The 18,697-nt window shown below is 36.1% G+C and overlaps 1 protein-coding gene across 1 annotated transcript in view; it reads left to right on the top strand.

Annotated features, from left to right (window-relative positions):
- The window catches only part of LOC150105439 (polycystin-1-like protein 1), a 724,085-nt gene that overhangs the window by 483,963 nt on the left and 221,425 nt on the right, over window positions 1-18,697 (top strand). The window contains exon 34 of the mRNA XM_090394152.1: window positions 11,297-11,555. Within this exon, the coding sequence (XP_090250278.1) occupies window positions 11,297-11,555 (259 nt within the window). The remainder of the gene's footprint in view (window positions 1-11,296; window positions 11,556-18,697) is intronic.

The following is an 18,697-nucleotide window of genomic DNA, read 5'->3' as shown; positions in this document are numbered from 1 at the left end:
GCACGTGAAGTCACTTTGTGTTTAATTTATGGTATAACCAAGTGGGAAAACTTTCAACACCTATCACTACCAAGGCTAGGTAGTGACCCTTGACATAATGCAAAGCATTATACATGTCCATAAGAATGTGTGCTTTGCATTATGGGATACTAAGGCAAGTGATGTGAAGCCATAAGCTTCTATATACAGTTACCCAGTCGTGAAATTACTTAACACACTAACTTTGTTTGCTTACACTTGGATAAAGGATCCCAAGAATATAACTTCTTTGCATCTTTAATTTATAGTATAACCAAGTGGAGAAACTTTCAGTATGCATACATGTTGAAAGTTTATTATTTGTTTGTACTTATTTATTATTTGTATGTACCAATTGTGAAATTCTGATAACATCTAACATGTGTAATTAATTTTCTAGTTTTTTGTTGTGTATAACGTTTTGCTAGTATCTCTGATGATGTAAGTCTGATGACTTACAAAACTTGTAGGATTATAATTGTTTATTTTTATTAAACTCATTATTTACCTTAAAATGTGGTCTTGTTCACACCCTCCTTATACATCTTCCGGAGATGACCTCATGTTCTCTCCCAGTCTCCCACTATTTCATGAAAAAAGGGACCCCCCCCCCCCCAGATGGGTCTGTGACTCAATGGGGTATTTGGGTCAACAGTCCTCTTCCTCCTAACCAGAATCTCCTTACTTCTATGAATTAGTGTCTTCCACATCATTCCCAGAATCCGTTGTGTTGTTCTCACGATTTTGGCAATACAGCCTCTAAATTTTAGATCCTTATCTACTACTATCACCCCGAGATCTGTTATTTCCTCTACCTCCAACAATATATATCCCCCACCAAGAGTAAATTCTACATTCCATCTTTGTTTTCCAAATTTTAAAATTCTCTCTGAATATCCCCATTCAAATCTTCCCCAATATCATTAACATACAGGTTAAACAGCAATGACCCTAAAACAGACCCCTGAGGCAACCACTATTGACTTTCCACTTCTGGGATATTGCTCCCAGATACACAACTTGTTGATGCCTGTCAGACAGCCAATCTCCAGTCCAATACACTAGTCTGATATCCAACCCCCATCCAGTGTGATGGTGTGCTGAAAAGTTGTGATAATCACCACGAAGGAATTAATGTGTCTGACATGTCTTCTTCATCATCATACGTATCAAGGATTTAGGCCTAGCATGGCCTGTTCTGGCCTTAGAAGTCATCGTTGAATTGTTTAAGAGGACGTCCTGGTTTTCTTTTTCCTAATGGCTTGTATTTTAATGCTTGTTTTGGTAATCTTTCTGTTTTCATTCTTTGAATGTGTTCCATCCATTTATGTTTATATTTTTTAATTTTTTCTATTACTGGTTCTTGGTTTAATTCTTTCATAATATCTTCGTTTCTTTTGTGATCAAATAGGGTATACTTTGCAGTTATTCTCATAAACTTCATTTCTGCTGTTGTTAATCTTTGTTTGTCTTTTTGTTTTATTGTCCAGATTTTGCTTCCATACATTAAGACCGGTAAGGTTAATGTATTGTATACTTTTAGCCTGGTTTGTTTTTGAACTAGGTTTGGTTTAAATATAGAGTTAATTACACCTGTTATTTTTAAATATTTTGCAATTTTTACATTTATATCTTTTTCATTTTCATATGTGATCATACATCCTAGGTAGTTAAATGAATTCACCAGTTCTAAGATCTTGTTATCTATTACTATTTTAGTTCTCGCTGGATCTTGTCCTTTAAAGGCCATAGTTTTTGATTTTTCTGTTGATATTATCATACCATAATCTTTGGATATCTCATTTAGATTTAAAATAGCTTTCTGCAAGTTATCTTCAGAATTTGTAATTATTATTTGGTCGTCTGCAAAGAGAAGAGTGTTTAAGTTAACTGTAGGTGAAAGTTTAATTCCTTGGTGTAACTTTTTACTCCATTTTATTATTATTTCATTTAAGTAGATATTAAAAAGGGTTGCTGAGAGGGGACATCCCTTGGTTTATCTCTCTTGTATATGATAGCTCATGATTTAATCTTATTTGTATTTGATTATTTTCATATATACTTGTGATAGCTTTTAGGATATTATTTGGTATTTGTCTTTCTTTTAATATGCTAAATAATATGTTTCTTTTAACTTTGTCAAATGCTTTTTCAAAGTCAATAAATGCAATATGTGTTTCCAAATTATATTCTCTTCTTTTCTCTACTATTAATTTTAGGCAAAAGGCTGAGTCTATACATGATCGTCCTTTTCTAAATCCATTCTGTACCTCTAGAATAAAGTTTTCAGAATATTTCATTAGTTTGTTATTTAAGATTCTGCTATATATTTTGTAACAGGAATTTAGTATACTGATACCTCTATAGTTTTTAGGGTCATCTCTATTACCTTTCTTAAAGATAGGAATCACAATTGCTTTTTTCCATTCTATTAGGGGGGATACCAGTTGAGTAAATTTTATTTAAAAATAATAAGAGTCTTTTTTTGAATCTTGTTCCTGCGTATTTATATAGTTTATATAAATACGCAGGAACTTTCCGTTTCTTGTTTCTTTCAGGCTGATTTCTAATTCTTCTTCAATTATTTCCTTTTCATTTTCGTTAATTGTTTGCCAGTTGTCTTTTTTTAAAATATTTGTCTGTCCACAGTTCTGTGTAGTATTTTAGAAATTCTTCTAATTTTAATTCAGTGTTTAATTTTATGTTTTCTTTGGTGTCTGCATTTAGGTGTTTCAAAATCTTATATACATTGGGTCTTATTTTATATAAATCATGTTCTAAATTAGAAACAAATTTATTACATGATTCTCTATGTCTCTTTCTGACTTCTCTTTTAGCTATGGCTCTTATTCTTTTATATTCTATTTCATCTTCTAATCTTTTACTGCTTAACCATTTGTGATAGGCTTCTATTTTCTTTTTAATTATTTCTTTGATTGTATCATCCCAGATCTTCAGTTTTTTTCCTTTTATTGAATTTTTTGGTCTTTCCTAAGCTTTCATTTGCTGCTGCATTTAGTATCATTTTTATATTAAGCCATTCTATTTCTATTTCTATTTCTTCATTTTGTTTTATTTTGTCTAGATATTGGTTAATTCTTTGTTCATATAGCCATTGTACATTTGTGTCATTCAATAGTCTAGTTTTATAAACAAATGTTTCAATTTTTCTTTCTGTTCTTGTTACTTGTAGCCATTTAGGTGGTAATCTTAATTTTATTTTAACAAGGAAGTGGTCACTGCTTATTTCATATCCTCTGTGAACTCTAACATCTAGTGAAAATTTTGATGTCTTTTCATTTAATATGAAGTAATCTAATATTGATTTCCATCCTCTTGCTGCCCAAGTATATTTATGTATGTCTTTCTGTTTATAGAAGGAATTCATTATTTTTAAGTTATTATAAACTACAAAGTCAATCAATTTTTTACCATTTCTGTTTAGAGTGTGTTCTCCATGTATTCCTATATTATTATTAATTTTCATGTTTCCAATTCTTGCATTTAAGTCTCCTGCTAAAATTATGTAGTCATTTTTATTTATTTTATTATATATGTGTTTTGTAGCTGATTTTAATAATCAATATTATCCTGTTCTCTTCCTTCTTCTGGGGCACATAAACCAATTATTGTTAAATGGCCTCTATCTATTTTTATTCTAGCTTCTATTATTCTTTCATTCCATAATTTATAATGTTTTAACTGTTTTGAAAGGGAGTTATGTATCCAAATCATGACTCCCGCTTGTGCTCTTTGGTCTCTGTCGACTCCACTGTATATCACATTACAATTTTCAGTTCTCATAGTTCCTTTTAATTTCTTTTTTGTTTCAGTGATTACTCTATTTTGAAATTTCTTTCATTTAGTAACTGGTCTAATTCTATTTCTTTATATGCTATTCCTCTTACATTCCAGTTTGCTATGTGTATTATATTTTGTCGTTTCCATTTTTGTTTTCCCTTTTCCATTCCAGGGTCGTTTCTCATAGATTCAATCCGATTATCTTTTTCAGTCAGCTTACAAGTAGGATTATCTTCTCCATATCAGGGGACTTTTTCAGTCCCCTGATAGAATAGTTCGTTTCTCATAGATTCAATCCGATTATCTTTTTCAGTCAGCTTACAAGTAGGATTATCTTCTCCATATCAGGGGACTTTTTCAGTCCCCTGATAGAATATTTCAGTGGTAGGGCTGCTACCTTAAGGCTTCTGAACTAGCCTTCTTCCAAATTTAAACCCATAGGAGGAATAGGGTATAATGAAGGGGAAAGAGTAGATTATAGAAGAAATATAGTAAGGTTTATAGAGAGGGCATAGTTGTAAGGCCAGAAATGAAAAGACCCCATGGCCCTCAAGTACTCTAATAGCATAAGGGTCATAAAGTAAGAAGAGTTGGCTGATAAGGCCTTATAGGAAAGATTAAAGTAAGTGGATCTTCCTCAAAGTAGAAGAAGGAGAGGATAGATCCAGCTAGGGGGTCCATGGGAGTGCCGCTTCCCTTACAATCAAGATGATTGCCCCTTATGGCCCTGTTGGTCCACAAGTCCTTATTCAGTATATTCGGACCACCCCACCATATATATATATATACACACACGCGCATGCACATGTACACACACACACACACACACACACATGGTGGGCTCCCCTATCCGTCACCCAGGGGACGTACTCTCTAGGGGTTACAGGGTCCCCTGAGAGGACATGTCTTCTTATGTATCCTAAAAGAAAAAGAATGACTTATTAGGGGAGGGGTTAAAGGGTTTTAAGATATGTTCTTTCTTGCTGTTATATCAGTTGCTTTAATATCATTTTTGTTCAAGGTGTTTATCAGAACTCTTTAGCTCCCTTCGTATAAAGATATCATTTACAAAGCAAAGCAAAAGATGATGTTGATGGAAAATTATACTGAAGGGTTGACTTTTCAGATGTTCCATAAAATAATTAGTTAAAGCTGGTAAGATATGACTGCCCACGACTGTTCTCTTATTCTTCTTCAAGTTATTCTTCCCTGTAAAATTGCCTGCATTGATGGTGAAATTAAACAAATTAACAGTTCTCAGAGAAATCAGGTTGTATGAAATGAAGAGTTTCCTGAAGTGGTATGTTGGTGAATAGAGAACTTCATCAAAGGAAATTATTAATTCATTGTTCAGCAAACGCAGAGTGTTAATTTTATCATTGAAGTCATCACTGCTGTTTTAATACAATCAACTATAGGACATAATTATTGTTATTATTATTATTACACCCTCCTTGGAGTCGGCAGACTCATTGTGGGAGGTTCATTCAGCTAACAACATTTATCATATAGAATTCTAAAATCCTTAACACTCTTTGCATTAACAGCACATTCTGGTAATGCATTCCATTCACTGACAATTCTCCATGTAAAAAATCTACTCTTCATGCCTCTCTTCACCACTTTTACATAACTTCTAGGGATGACCTCTGGTTCATCCTCTCTCACCTTCTACTCTTTTTATAATTCCCCTCTGGATTAATCTGATAAAATCCTCTCACTAACTTAAATGTTTCCATCATATCACTACTTTTCCTCCTACCCACCAAACTCTTTTTGCAAAACTTCATTACTATTCTTATAAAAATCAAAGATATCCTTAAAAATTAATTTAACAAGATGATTTTCATTTATTTCACTGCCAACTGTAATTCTCTCTCTAGACCCTCTTTGATCCTTTAAGCAGGTATGCAGTAGTATCTTATGCTGTATATAGTAGTAGCTTATGCTGCTGCTACTACTACTACTACTAGTAGTAGCAGCAGCATAAGCTCGTGAATATCAGCTGCCATAAGCTCATATTCACAATGCACAACATGTATTAGGTTGGTTTAATTATATACTTAACCATACATTGTTAAAAAAGATTTTTTTTAATAGTATTTTTTTAGAAAACACAGTTATCTTGCAAAGACAAGCCAGAGACTGAATCATGTTATTGATATTACATTGGAAAAGTTAGTCTGGCTCTGTTGCTAGCATTGATATTTTTCTGTTGTTTTCAAAAACTTCATTATTTGTCTTTCTTATTTTTATGGATAATTATATAAATTCGCCCTTCATTATTGACAATAAATGAAGGAAAATGCAAACTACACTTTTTTCTAAAGTATAAGGGACAGAAAAATATTAAGTGCTTTTAAGACAAATGACTGAAGGAATTTAAGTGGTTGTGCCACAAAGACAAAGTTCTATAATGTATGAAAAATATCCTGAGGCTGTTGATAGAAAGTCTGAACTACTACAAGGTTTTCAATCCATCTTTGGAAAAATTAAAAATTTTGTTTGAAAATGTTTGAACACCTGAAGTACTTTTTTGATACAGCCTACTATAAAGCTAAATTCAATATACCATGTACTGACTTCAGAAATGGCATAGGCTCAGTAGTGTAGTAATATCAAAATGACATGTATGTAAAGATTTTTGTGTCAGTTACTACTGATGATATTAAACAAAAATTATTTAAGGAAATCAGAGTCTAGTAGTGAGTTTTCTTGATGCTTTTACAGATGTTGAAAATGAGGAAGAAACTCATCTATTATATGAGATGCATAGATAAAAAATTACCCAAAGCATTTGTTTATGTAATTCCTCTCCAAAGCACTCAGATGCAGTGTACTTTGATAGATGAGGGAGTGAAATAAACAGATTTAAGTGACCAATAGATTTAAGTGGATTTCTGGAGCTTTGGTCTCAGTCATATATACCCATCTCCTCCTATCCACTAGACTCTGCAAATTGCATTTCCTTAATCAGCCTTCATACTCAACATTTCAGAAACTACCTTAATCAAACATCTCTTCATCATTTTGAAAACCAGGTGACTAAATCTGTGCCCAGTAATCCATATGTAGCCAAGTTTGATCACGTGTGGACGACACTTATACAGTAAAACCATAATCTCTTTTTGATTTATAAGTGTCCTTTGTATCATTGCCATAATCTGTTGTGATGTTCTCACAATTTTAGCAGTGTGTTCCCTGAATTTTAGGTGCTTTTCAAACATCACTTCCAGATCTCTTATTTCACCAACTTATATCTTAATCATATCCCCTATTTTTCTTCTTCTTTTATTCACAGAGATATTGAAATTGCATTCCCTCTATCTCTTCATATCCCACATTTCAGAGTCCTAACACTGGCTTTGCGAATCTTCTATGGACCCTTTCTAAAATATTATCATTCCTTTGAAAACCAGGTGACTAGATCTGCTCACAATAGTCCATAGGCCTAATGAAAGCTATATACCATTATCTGTTGTGATGTTCTCACAAGTTCAGCAGTCTTCTTCTTCTTCTGTAGCTGTCCCACTTAAGTGGGGTCGCTGTTAATGATGAGTCTCCTCCACATCCTCCTGTCTTGGGTTGTCACCACACCCAAGTTCTTCATCCTCAAGTCCTCTTCTGCTTGCTCCTTCTTCTCTTCCTTGGCCGCCCATGCTTCCTCCTTCCTTGCACATCCATCTGCACGACCTTTCTTCCCACATATTCGTCCTCCCTCCTCATCACATGACCAAACCATCTCAACCTTGCCTCATGTATCTTCCCTCCTAAGTTTGTAACTTTCACTGTTTCCCTTACATAGTCATTTCTCAGACAATCCTTTCTGGTCACATATCCGCACATCCACCTAAGCATTCTCATCTCTGCTGCCTCCATCCTGCTGATGTTATTTTTCCCCTCAGGACCACAGTTTCCATAGCATACGTCATAGCTGGCCTCACTACTGTCCTATAGATTTTGCCGTTCAGATTGATCAGCACCCTCTTATCGCATAGCACTCCAGCCATCTCTCTCCAGTTCTTCCAATCTGCTTGTATCCTGCATCCCACTTCCTTCTCAGCCCCTCCATCTTCTTCCACTGTGGAACCTAAGTATTTAAAGTCCCTCACCTTCCTGATGACATTTCCTTCCAGCTCCAGATCTGTCTCCTGGCCGCCGTCCACTTTGCAACACATATACTCTGTCTTACTTCTGCTCAGTCTCATACCTCTCTCTTCCAGTACTTTACTCCATCTTTCCAGTTTAGCTGCCACTTCTTCTCTTGAATCTGCACACAGCAAGATGTCATCTGCATACAGCGTTGTCCAAGGTGTGTCTTCTCTCACTTCCTCCATCAGGAGGAAGTGAGAGAAGACACACCTCCATCACAATATTAAACAGAAACGGACTTAATGCTGACCCTTGATGCAAGCCAACTGTTAATTGAAAACTTTCTGTCTGTCCTAAACAGGTCCGAACTCTTGTCTTCACATTTCTGTACATCTCTTGCACCAACCTGACATATTTCTCTGGTACCTTCTTCTCCTTCAGACACCTCCAGACTTCTTGTCTTGGCACTCTATCATGTGCTTTCTCCAGATCAATAAACACCAGATGTAGCTCTCGTTGTTTCTCTCAAAACTTTTCTATCATCTGCCATAACCCAAAGATAGCATCTGTCATTGATCAACCAGGCATGAAGCCAAATTGTTCCTTTGCAATCTCCACCTCCTTCCTCAATCTTCCATCAAGAACCCTTTCTAGGATTTTCATTGTGTGGGACACCAACTTTATTCCTCTGTAATTCTTACAGACTTGTGCATCCCCTTTACCCTTGTAGATGGGGACAAGAGTACTTGCCCCCCCCCCCCATTCCTCAGGTATATTTTCCTGTTGGCAAACTTTCATAAACAGGTCCCACAGTAGGTCAATTCCCTCTTCCCCCAGTGCTTTCCATGCCTCCACTGGAATCCTGTCTGGGCCCACCGATTTTCCATTCTTCATCCTCTTCATGGCCTCCTTCACTTACACTCTACTGATGTTCTGCACCATCCCCTCAGAAGGCTGCTTATCTTCTCTGTGAGTCCTCACATTTTCCTCATTCAAAAGTCCCTCAAAGTATATTCTCCATCTGTTTCTTATGTCCACATCCCTCCATAATACTCTTCCTTCAGCGTCTTTGATCTGCCTCACATATAAGATGTCCTTTGCTGCTTTATTTATACATTTTGCTAGTTGGTAAATTTCAGCAGCATGATCCCTAAACTTCCAAATCTCTGTCCACCATCACTTCCAGATCTCATAGCTCCACCTCCTTCAGAATTTTCCCATTAATTTTATCTTCGACATCACATCCTTGCCTAACAGATTTCGAGACCTTATAATTTTCACCATTATACTGATAGCTCCAGTCATTTGCCCACTCATGGTCTATTGAGACTCTCCTGTAAGTCTACTGCTCTTCTCTCTCCTCATAGTTCTTCCCAATTTTGCATAATCTGCAAACAGCTGCATATCTTCAGTTAATATTGTCCCAGTATCATTAATATACAAATTAAACAATAATATTCCCAAAACAGACCCCTACTGCATTCCACTAGCATCTGTCTTCTTTTGGGATACCACTTGTCCATACACAATTTGCTGAATGCCTAAATTGGAGGCAATTGCTTATCTAACTCACTATTACTATCCAATGACATCTATGTCAGTTTACTTACCAGCTTGTCATGTGGCAATCTATCAAAGGTATTTGAAAAATACAAAATACTACTGTATCCGCACCTCACTTATTCAGTTTGACACCATGTTGCGGCACTTAACGATATTGTTAAACACAACCTTTCTTTAAGAAATCCATACTGACCATCATAGAGAATATTGCTATTATCAACCCACTTGTGAATCCTAGTCCTCACCGACCTCTCTAACATCTTTACTACAAACCCATACATCAGATTGTTTACCTTCAGTCTTGTCTTCCCTTTATGAAATGAAACAATTTTATCCTCTTTTCAGTCCTTTGGAATTTGCCCTGTTTCAAGACTCGTGCTAAACAGGTATGCCAAGAGTACCATTAACTTCCTCAAGCATTCCTTCAAGGCATGCAGTGACATGATTTCATGTCCTACTTCCTTATTAACATTAAGTTCACTTAATTTCTCACATATCTTCTGTGCTCATTATCAGCCCCTATTCCCCCCATATCAAGCTCATCATGATGTTGCATTCATGAGGTCAAAATACTCTTATAAATTGTGTATTGTGAATACCTTGACTGTGACCATGCACCATTACCAGTGTACAATTTTCATCCACAAACATCATCCTCTCATAACCATCCTTTGTTCTATTTGTCACATATTAAAAGAACTCTCTTGGAATTTTCTTCAGCATTTAGCTGATTTCTTCTCATACTGCACTTTTTGCTCTCTTACAAATCAAGTCACCTTTCCATGATACTCTTTGTACTCCTCATGAACTGACTATTTTCATTCTTCCTGTGGTGCCTCCATAAAGCCTCATTTTTCCAAATTGCTTACTTAATCTCATCATTCATCCATTTTACTTCTACCTTGTTTTGCCTTTTCACTTTAGGAATACACTCATACATTGCTGTTGTTAATTATTTCTTGTTCAGTGCAAATTCTGCCTTCTTTCCATCCAACCTCTCCCTTTTCCATGTACTGACATTAAATATCACATATTAAATGTCAAGGAAATTGTAAAACAATGAGCAATTCAATTTTATTAGAAAGATGTAAGTTTGGTCACAAAACTGGATCATAAAAGAATTGCTACTTGAATAACTTGAATAATTGCTACTTGAACCAAACCAAACCATATTCAAAAGAGTGAAGTGTCTAAAGTAGCATTGGGCCAGGCACATTGTTCAAAGATAATACTAATATATTTAAAAAGAAGTAGTGGGTTGTATACATGAGACATGGCCACAGCTTTGGCTATGTTATACTGGATTGATAAAGTTTTCAAATTTGCCAAAGATGCATAAGAAAATCCATTCATGGGTAACCTTGGAGAGGCCCTCATTCAGACTAGCACTTTTTCAAGTCATTTTATCATCCATAATTGTTAATTCATTTTTTATTTTTTTCTACTATTGTATTTTGATTAATACCAAAGATAATAAAAACTAACCTACCCTGATTTGCAATGCACAACAGTTATACATATCACAAATTACCATAGTTTTGAATTCCTTATGTTACAGAGGCAGCATTCGATACTGTTGTCAAAACACATACTACCCAACCTTCTCAGTGCATAAAACCATAAAACACACACACACAGAAAAACTGGCAGTTCATTTTTACTTCCTGGGAGATTCATCATCATTCTACATAGCTGTTGTCAGTGCTACACACAGTAACACAAGAACTTCCCTAATATGCAGTAAACTTCTGTTACTCACTGATGTACAGTTTAGTTTATTTTTCTGTAAATAATTTGTAGCATACTGTTATTTTGTTTTCAGGTGAAATTGGTTCAGACCAGACATCTAGTGGATTTGAAGATTGTCCAGAATCTGATCTGAGACACATGAGTGCAGTGAAATCTTGGCTCAGTGACAGTACAACAAATGAAATAGGTATAGAAAGAAATGGCTATTCATCATCTGTTTCATCTTCATCATTTAAATTAACATTACCATACTGGGTATACCACATTTCCTGTGTTCTGCTACTGTTGTCCATTTGTACCTCCATATACGTTTTTGTTACAATAGCCAATAGGTAGGTATTTGGTTATTTCTAAAATAGCAGTTTTTATTTAACATTGTAATAATAAATTGACACTGAATCTTTGGATTATTATTATTATTATATGAGCATCACCAAGGAGTCCCAAGACTCATCATGGGCGATCCATGCCACCTATATGGTATCTGTCATACCTCTTCTTGAATATGCCCTCTGAATTTCATCTCTCTAGATACCACCTCCAAATACCTAGGTTCATCTATTTCCTGGAGTGCAGTTCCATCAGTGTGGTACACATCTTGTAATTTCCTCCAGAGTGCATAATTTTACTTTTCTCCACATTAAACTGATGATGCTTATTATCTTTTATCCATATTGACAGATATTTAAATCATGTTGCATGCTCCCCACATCTTCTTGATTAACTATCACCCTGCACAGTTTTGATCATCAGCAAACAACTGAATATTTCCCTTTAGATTATTTCTAATATCATTTATGTACAAACTAAAGAGTAGTGGCCCAAGAACATAGCCTTGCAGCATTCCACAAATCACTTGCTTTCTCCTGGATTCTGTTCCTTCTCCCCCCCCCCCATAGATTACTTTTTTGGTATTATTAGTACATCAACTGATCCATTGCTCTGACCAGCTGTCTTTATAAGATATTGGAGAAAATGGTAAATGCCAGACTTCTCTGGTATTTAGAAAGTAATATTCTTCTCTTCAGTGTGCAATGTGGCTTTCATTGATACTCTTTGAGATCAGACAATTTGTTCTTGTTAGAAATTATAGCATCTGGCTACAGTACTCTTTGACATGAAAAAAAGCTTATGACACAGCCTGGAGATATATCATATTAAAATACCTCTATAATATAGATCTCAGTGGGCAGGCACCTTCCAGTTTTTATTTAAAACTTTCCATCTAGTGTTCCAAATATGAATGGGAAGCACATTCATTATGTCAAGCACATTCCATATCATCAAGAAGGTATTTCCCAAGGCTCAGTCTGAAGTCATAAATACCCTAGACACTTTCCCAACTCTTACCAATTATTATTATTATTACACCCTCCATTGAGCCAACAGACTCATTGTGGGAGGTTCATTCAACTGACAACATATTTATCATATAGAATCTTAAAGTGCTAAACAATTCTTGCATTAACATCACATTCTGGCAATGCATTCCATTCACTGACAATTCTCCATGTAAAAATTCTACTCCTCGCACCCTTCTTCGGCACACTTTTACATAACTGCCAGGAGTGAGTTCTGGCTCTTCCCCCCTCTCACCTTCTACTCTTTCTATAATTCACTCTAGAATTAATTGTATAAAATCCACTCACTAAATTAAACATCTCTATCATATCACCTCTCTTCCTCCTATCCGCCAAATCTCTCCAATGTCTCCACATCACATTGAAAACCAGGTGACTAGATCTGAGTACAGTAGTCTAAGCTACTGTGCTCAGATCTGGTCTGACCAGTGCCTTATTCAGTGGCACAACCGCTTTCTTATCCTTGCATGGTATAGTACTTATCATAGCAGCACTACAGGTCATATTGCTAGGGTTACAAAGATTGCACTACGATGTGCAACTTTTGCAACCCTAGCAATATGTCCTGTAAACTTCAGTCTATTGTCAACTATCACTTCCAAATCTCTAATCTCATCCACTTCCTGCAGTATGCACCATTGATATAGAACACAGCCTTATACAGGGTGTTCGGGATAAATTTGACATATTTATAATTAATTATATTTTTCCGTAAGTTACATGTATTAACACACACTTCTCTTCATTTGAAAGTTTGGACCCTTCTTCATTCATATACAAGATGTCAGAAAGGATGGATAGCTGGAACCCACCTGAATCATGGAAGAGAATAACTTGTATCATGATGATTCGTGCCCGCCATCAAAATAAGGATATTACGACTGCTGCCCAATGCTCCCTGAATACAGTAAAAACAATCAGGCATGAACTAGAGACTTGCAATGGTGACTACGAGGATGTAGCAAGAAGAAAGATCCCTAGCAGACGATCTGATTGCGTTCGTACAGCAGAATTCCTCGCAAATCTGCAGGAACAGGTGTTGAAGAACCCTGGCATTGGAATTCGGGCTTTGTTCGTGGAGTTGCTAACTGTAGTCAAGCCCTGGATAACAAGGGTAGCCAATGGTAGGCCGTATGTATGGCAGCAGGATTCGGCCCCTTGCCACACCTCTGGGAAAAGTCAAAAATGGTTGTCTGAAAATTTCTACGACTTCACCAGTCCAAATGTTTGGCCTCCAAACTCCCCAGACCTTAACCCCATGGATTATTTTGTATGGGGCGCAGTTGAAAAAGACACCAATCGCACTTCCAGTAATACAAAAGCCCAGTTAATGGATAAAATTAAAACAGTTTTTGCGGCCCTTCCCAGGGAGACTGTAGCATCAGCTTGTTCGAGGTTCCGAAGCAGAATTGAAGCTGTGATCGATGCTAATGGTGGTTATTTTGAGTAAATCTTGTTGATAGTATTGTAATTAACTCTGCCTGTAATGTTTTTTTGTCAATTCATTAAATTTAATAGATACAAAGAAGATTTTCTTTTTCCTTACGAAACTGTCAAATTTATCCCGAACACCCTGTATTTCTGCCCTTCAAAATGCACCACTATGCATTTATTGATATCAAAACTACAACCCAACTCTTTTGTCCAAGTAAAAAGTCTATTCAAATCTTCCTGAAGGGATTCAGTATCACCAATGCTACTTAATAATTCTTCCCAACTTCATCATCAGCAGACAACTGAAGATTCCCAGTCAGTCCACATGATATATTGTTTACAAACAAGTTGAACAGCAGGGGGGGGGGGGGGCAAGAACAGAATCCTTGGGCACGCCACTGATTACTCTTTTTTTTTTGAGACACAGCTACATCATACAAAACCTGCTGGCATCATTCAGAAAGCACCAATCTCTGATCCATCTAACCAATATACTGATCTATTCCTATCCTCTGCAGCTTGTACACCAACTTATCATGTGGTAATCTATCAAATGTTTTTGCAAAGTCTAAGAATATCACTGTATATGATTCTCCCTTATCTAACATACCTATCATAAAATTTCACCTTATCATAAAATGCAAGTAAATTACTGAAACAGGACCTACCCTTTACAAATCCATGCTGACCATCATGAAAAGTGCTATGTCCATCAACCCAATTCTGTATTCATTTCTTATCAATCTCTGCAACACCTTGACCACAACTGCAGTTATACAGACTGGCCTATAGTTGGAGACCTCTGTCTTAGAACCATGGTACTATTTTGCCTTCTTTCCACTCCTTAGGAACCCTACCCACTGCAATACTTTCATTAAATAACCAGGTCAAGGGCATAACCAACTATGGTGCATTCCTTAAGAATACATGCTGATATGTCATCCATTCCCACAGCCTTATTCACGTCTGACCCAACCAACATCTGATACAGCTCTGTTTCTTTCACTTCCAGTTCTCCTAATACTTGCCTCTCTTCTATATGTTAGGAGAATATCAACCACACTATACAGTAATTGAACACACTCTTTTTTAACCAACTCATTTATACTAGTATGATATATGCTGATAAAGTCTCATTCAATAACTCCACTATATCCTTTGTAGCTGTTAGTCTGCTGCCATGACTATACTATCAACCAATGTTAATCTGCCATAATTATTCTTCTTCTTGCTTGCCATGTAGTGGAAAAATTTCCTTGAGTTAACCTTGGCCTGATCAGCCAATCTCCTCTTATACTGCACCTTTTCTTTCTTTACCATGCTTGTCACCTTTCTAGCTTACACCTTATACACTTTATGAATCTGATCACCACCAACTGTCTTGTACCTTATCCATAACATTTTCTTTTCCAGCACAGCTTGCTTGATTTCGCTGTTCATTCATTTCACTCCCACTCTATTTACTTGCTTAACACCTCGGTATGCAGTCATACGTTGCTTTTGTCATATACTGCCTTATGAGTTTCCATGCATTGTCAACATCTTTTCCACTCAGCTCATCTGGTTACAGGAAAATTCATCTAAAAGCGAGTTCATCGAAAGACAATTCATCGAAAAGGCAATTCATCGAAAGACAATTCGTCGAAAAACAATTCACCGAAAATTTTAAATTTTCAATAATGTTATGGTAAAAGTAATCCATTTAGAACAAAAACTGAACCATGCAGACAGCTTCTTGTACCAACAACTTCTACTAAGTCATTTAAGTCAGAGAGTTTTTGTAATAAAGTACATAATTTGGACACATTATTTCTTTATCGCCCCGAATATAGCTGAACTGAAAACTGGAATCGTTCGACAATTTCTTGTGAAAGTTTCAAATAGCGAATCTGAGTAAAATTCATTCCACAATAATTGCTGTATTGAAGTCGCATATTACTACTAGCAACAATAATAATAATGAAGCCCGCATAGCTCAATTGGTAAAAATGAAGCCGTTTAGTTAGAAAGACCTGGGTAGTTGGATCCCATTTATGCATTATTCCCTATGAAAGTAGCATTGTAATCTCCTTATTCACGGTTCAGGTTTTGTTCTAAATGGATCAATTTTCTCATAACATTTTTGAAAATTTTAAATTTTTGGTGAACTGTTTTTTCGATGAATTGCATTTGCGACGAATTGTCATTTTATGAATTGTTCATTCGATGAATTGTCTTTCGATGAATTGCCTTTTCAATGAACTCTCTGGATACCGCTCATCTACACAATGTACTGATGCTAACTGACTACAGAGCTTCCTATAATCACCTGCTTTATACCTCTGCATGTATCCATTTTTGGCTGTGTCCTTTTCTTGTTTCATCACTTCCTACACAAGTACCTCATGATCACTCTCACGAACTGGCGGCAATGTCAACACCTCATTAACAACTACATCCTGTGAAGTTATCACCAAATTGAAAACATTAAAGTCGCTAGTTGCGTCAGTCATATGCTGCTTAAGATACTTATCTCTCAGAAATTCTACAAACTCACTCTCCTTGTTACTATACACTATTTCTTCCTTCCATTCAATATTCCTGTAATTAAAGTCTCCCATTAGGATCATCTTCTTTTTATATGCCCAATTAATTTGACTAAACATTTCACAATCAGTATTCTCTGCATTCCCTGGCCTATAATGCATCCTATTAGGTATACTTACCTGTTAATTTCAACTTTGCACCACATAGATTCAAAATCTGTGCATGCACCATCAATTTCCACACTTTGCGGACACAATTCCTCTGCAATCATTAATAGCATTTCCCCTCCTCTTTTCGCATCTCTATTCTTCCAGAAAATATATATCCTTCTAATTCTATTCCCGACATCACATCCTCCTCAGATAACCAAGTTTCACTTATTCCAATTACTTTTGGACCTACCGTTTCAATCAATCAATGCCAGGAACTCCTGTCTCTTGTTTCAAATACTCCTTACATTCATGTGTAAACATAGCAATCTCTGTGTGTTTGAGGCCATCCTACCAGCACCAACATTCTCTATTCTAGCTGCTATACTACACCTCTCTCTCTTATATTTGACTACTCCTGTTTCCCTGATCCTGTGATTTCCATTGTTACCTGTCTCTTCCTCACCTTTATGCATTCTATAACCTTGTGCTGCTGCAACCACATCTTCAACCTCATATCCATCTTCCTCCTGCTGTACAATCTGCTGATTTGTGCTATCCTGTTTCATAGGTAGACTCTGATCATTTGCTACATTAACTTCTTGACTCTGTGCCTTCTCAGAAAATAATAGTCTTTCTAGATGCCCAACACCAAACCCATTCAAATGTAATTCATCAGCTTTATACCATTTGAACTTCCCTCCAAATTCACTCCACAAATTTACAAATTGAACTCCTTTTGCTCCACACAACTCAGCCATGTTACTATTTATTATCTCTGCTCTCCTTCTCAATTCACTGTTATCATATCTGGGCAACATGCTTATGACTTTCCCCAGCAACACTATTCTTCTTTACCTGCTGCAACAACTTCCTCAAGTTTCTATCATCATCATTCTTCTTCTCCTAAACTAAGTCATTTGTGCCCACAACTACTACTAATTCTGATGCCTGGTATTTTCTTTTCTGCAATGCATCAGTTATTTGCTTTATTGTTTCACCAGGAAAGCATGTTTTGTTCACTTTATTACTAATCACACCTCTAATGATCGAGTCCCCATACACTGATATACGACTATCCTTTGATTCTTTCTTTATAACGTTAACTTCCTCCTTCTTCTTATCATCAGCCATATTTTTAATATCTTCTTCCAGATATTTCATTTGACTTTTCATTTTCATTAACTCCTGCTGAAGCTCTTCTACTATGGTTCTAACATTTGCTCCCATTTCTGACTACTCTAATCTATCCAGACACTTTATTTTTCTAAACAGTCCACATTTTTCGGTGCATACATATAGCAGTTTTCGCAGCGCATCCACTGAGAAAATCCAAGTCAAAGCCAGACTTTTGTACAGTAGCCTTCTGTGCCACTGATGCACATTTCTTTATGGATGCCATCTCCTTAGAAGCTGAGGTAGTACATCAAACAAGAGTAGCAAAACACGATATAAACAACAACACCACTGAAGGACACTTATACCAAACTAAAAAAATGCAGCACAATTTGCGACAAAAAACCACACTATACAGTAATTGAAAACACTCTTTCTTATCATAGCTCAAAGCTACTGCTATGTTCACTTGTGCCACTAGTGTCGCAAGTGTATATGCACAATTATATATGGTCAAAAGGAAATAGGATAATAGGTCAGCTATATCCATTACTGAAGCATTGCAGCTGACTTGGAATGGAACTTACACTACTCCTATACAATATGATGAGGTAGTCCTATTGTAATCTACCATGACTCCAGGCAGGTGAAACTGCCTGGAGTCACATGGCAGATTCATTAAAAAACTACAGATAATCCAAAACAAATGTTTACAAATAGCATTCAGTGTATCGTGATTTGTAAGAAATGTACAGCTTAAGTGAGAAGCCAGCATATCTGTGATTAGTTTTTCTATACAAAAGGGCTGAAAAATAATTAATTTACCTATATGAGAAACTTCTCAAGTTCTGATTTAGAATTTTTGAGTTCTGAAAACCTAAATGTTTA

Source organism: Typopeltis vanoorti, chromosome 6, assembly GCF_054136105.1.
Source record: "Typopeltis vanoorti isolate ZY-2024b chromosome 6, IOZ_Tvanoo_1.0, whole genome shotgun sequence".
NCBI classification, from domain to species: Eukaryota; Metazoa; Arthropoda; class Arachnida; order Uropygi; family Thelyphonidae; genus Typopeltis; species Typopeltis vanoorti.
This window is presented reverse-complemented; position numbering and strand designations above follow the sequence as displayed.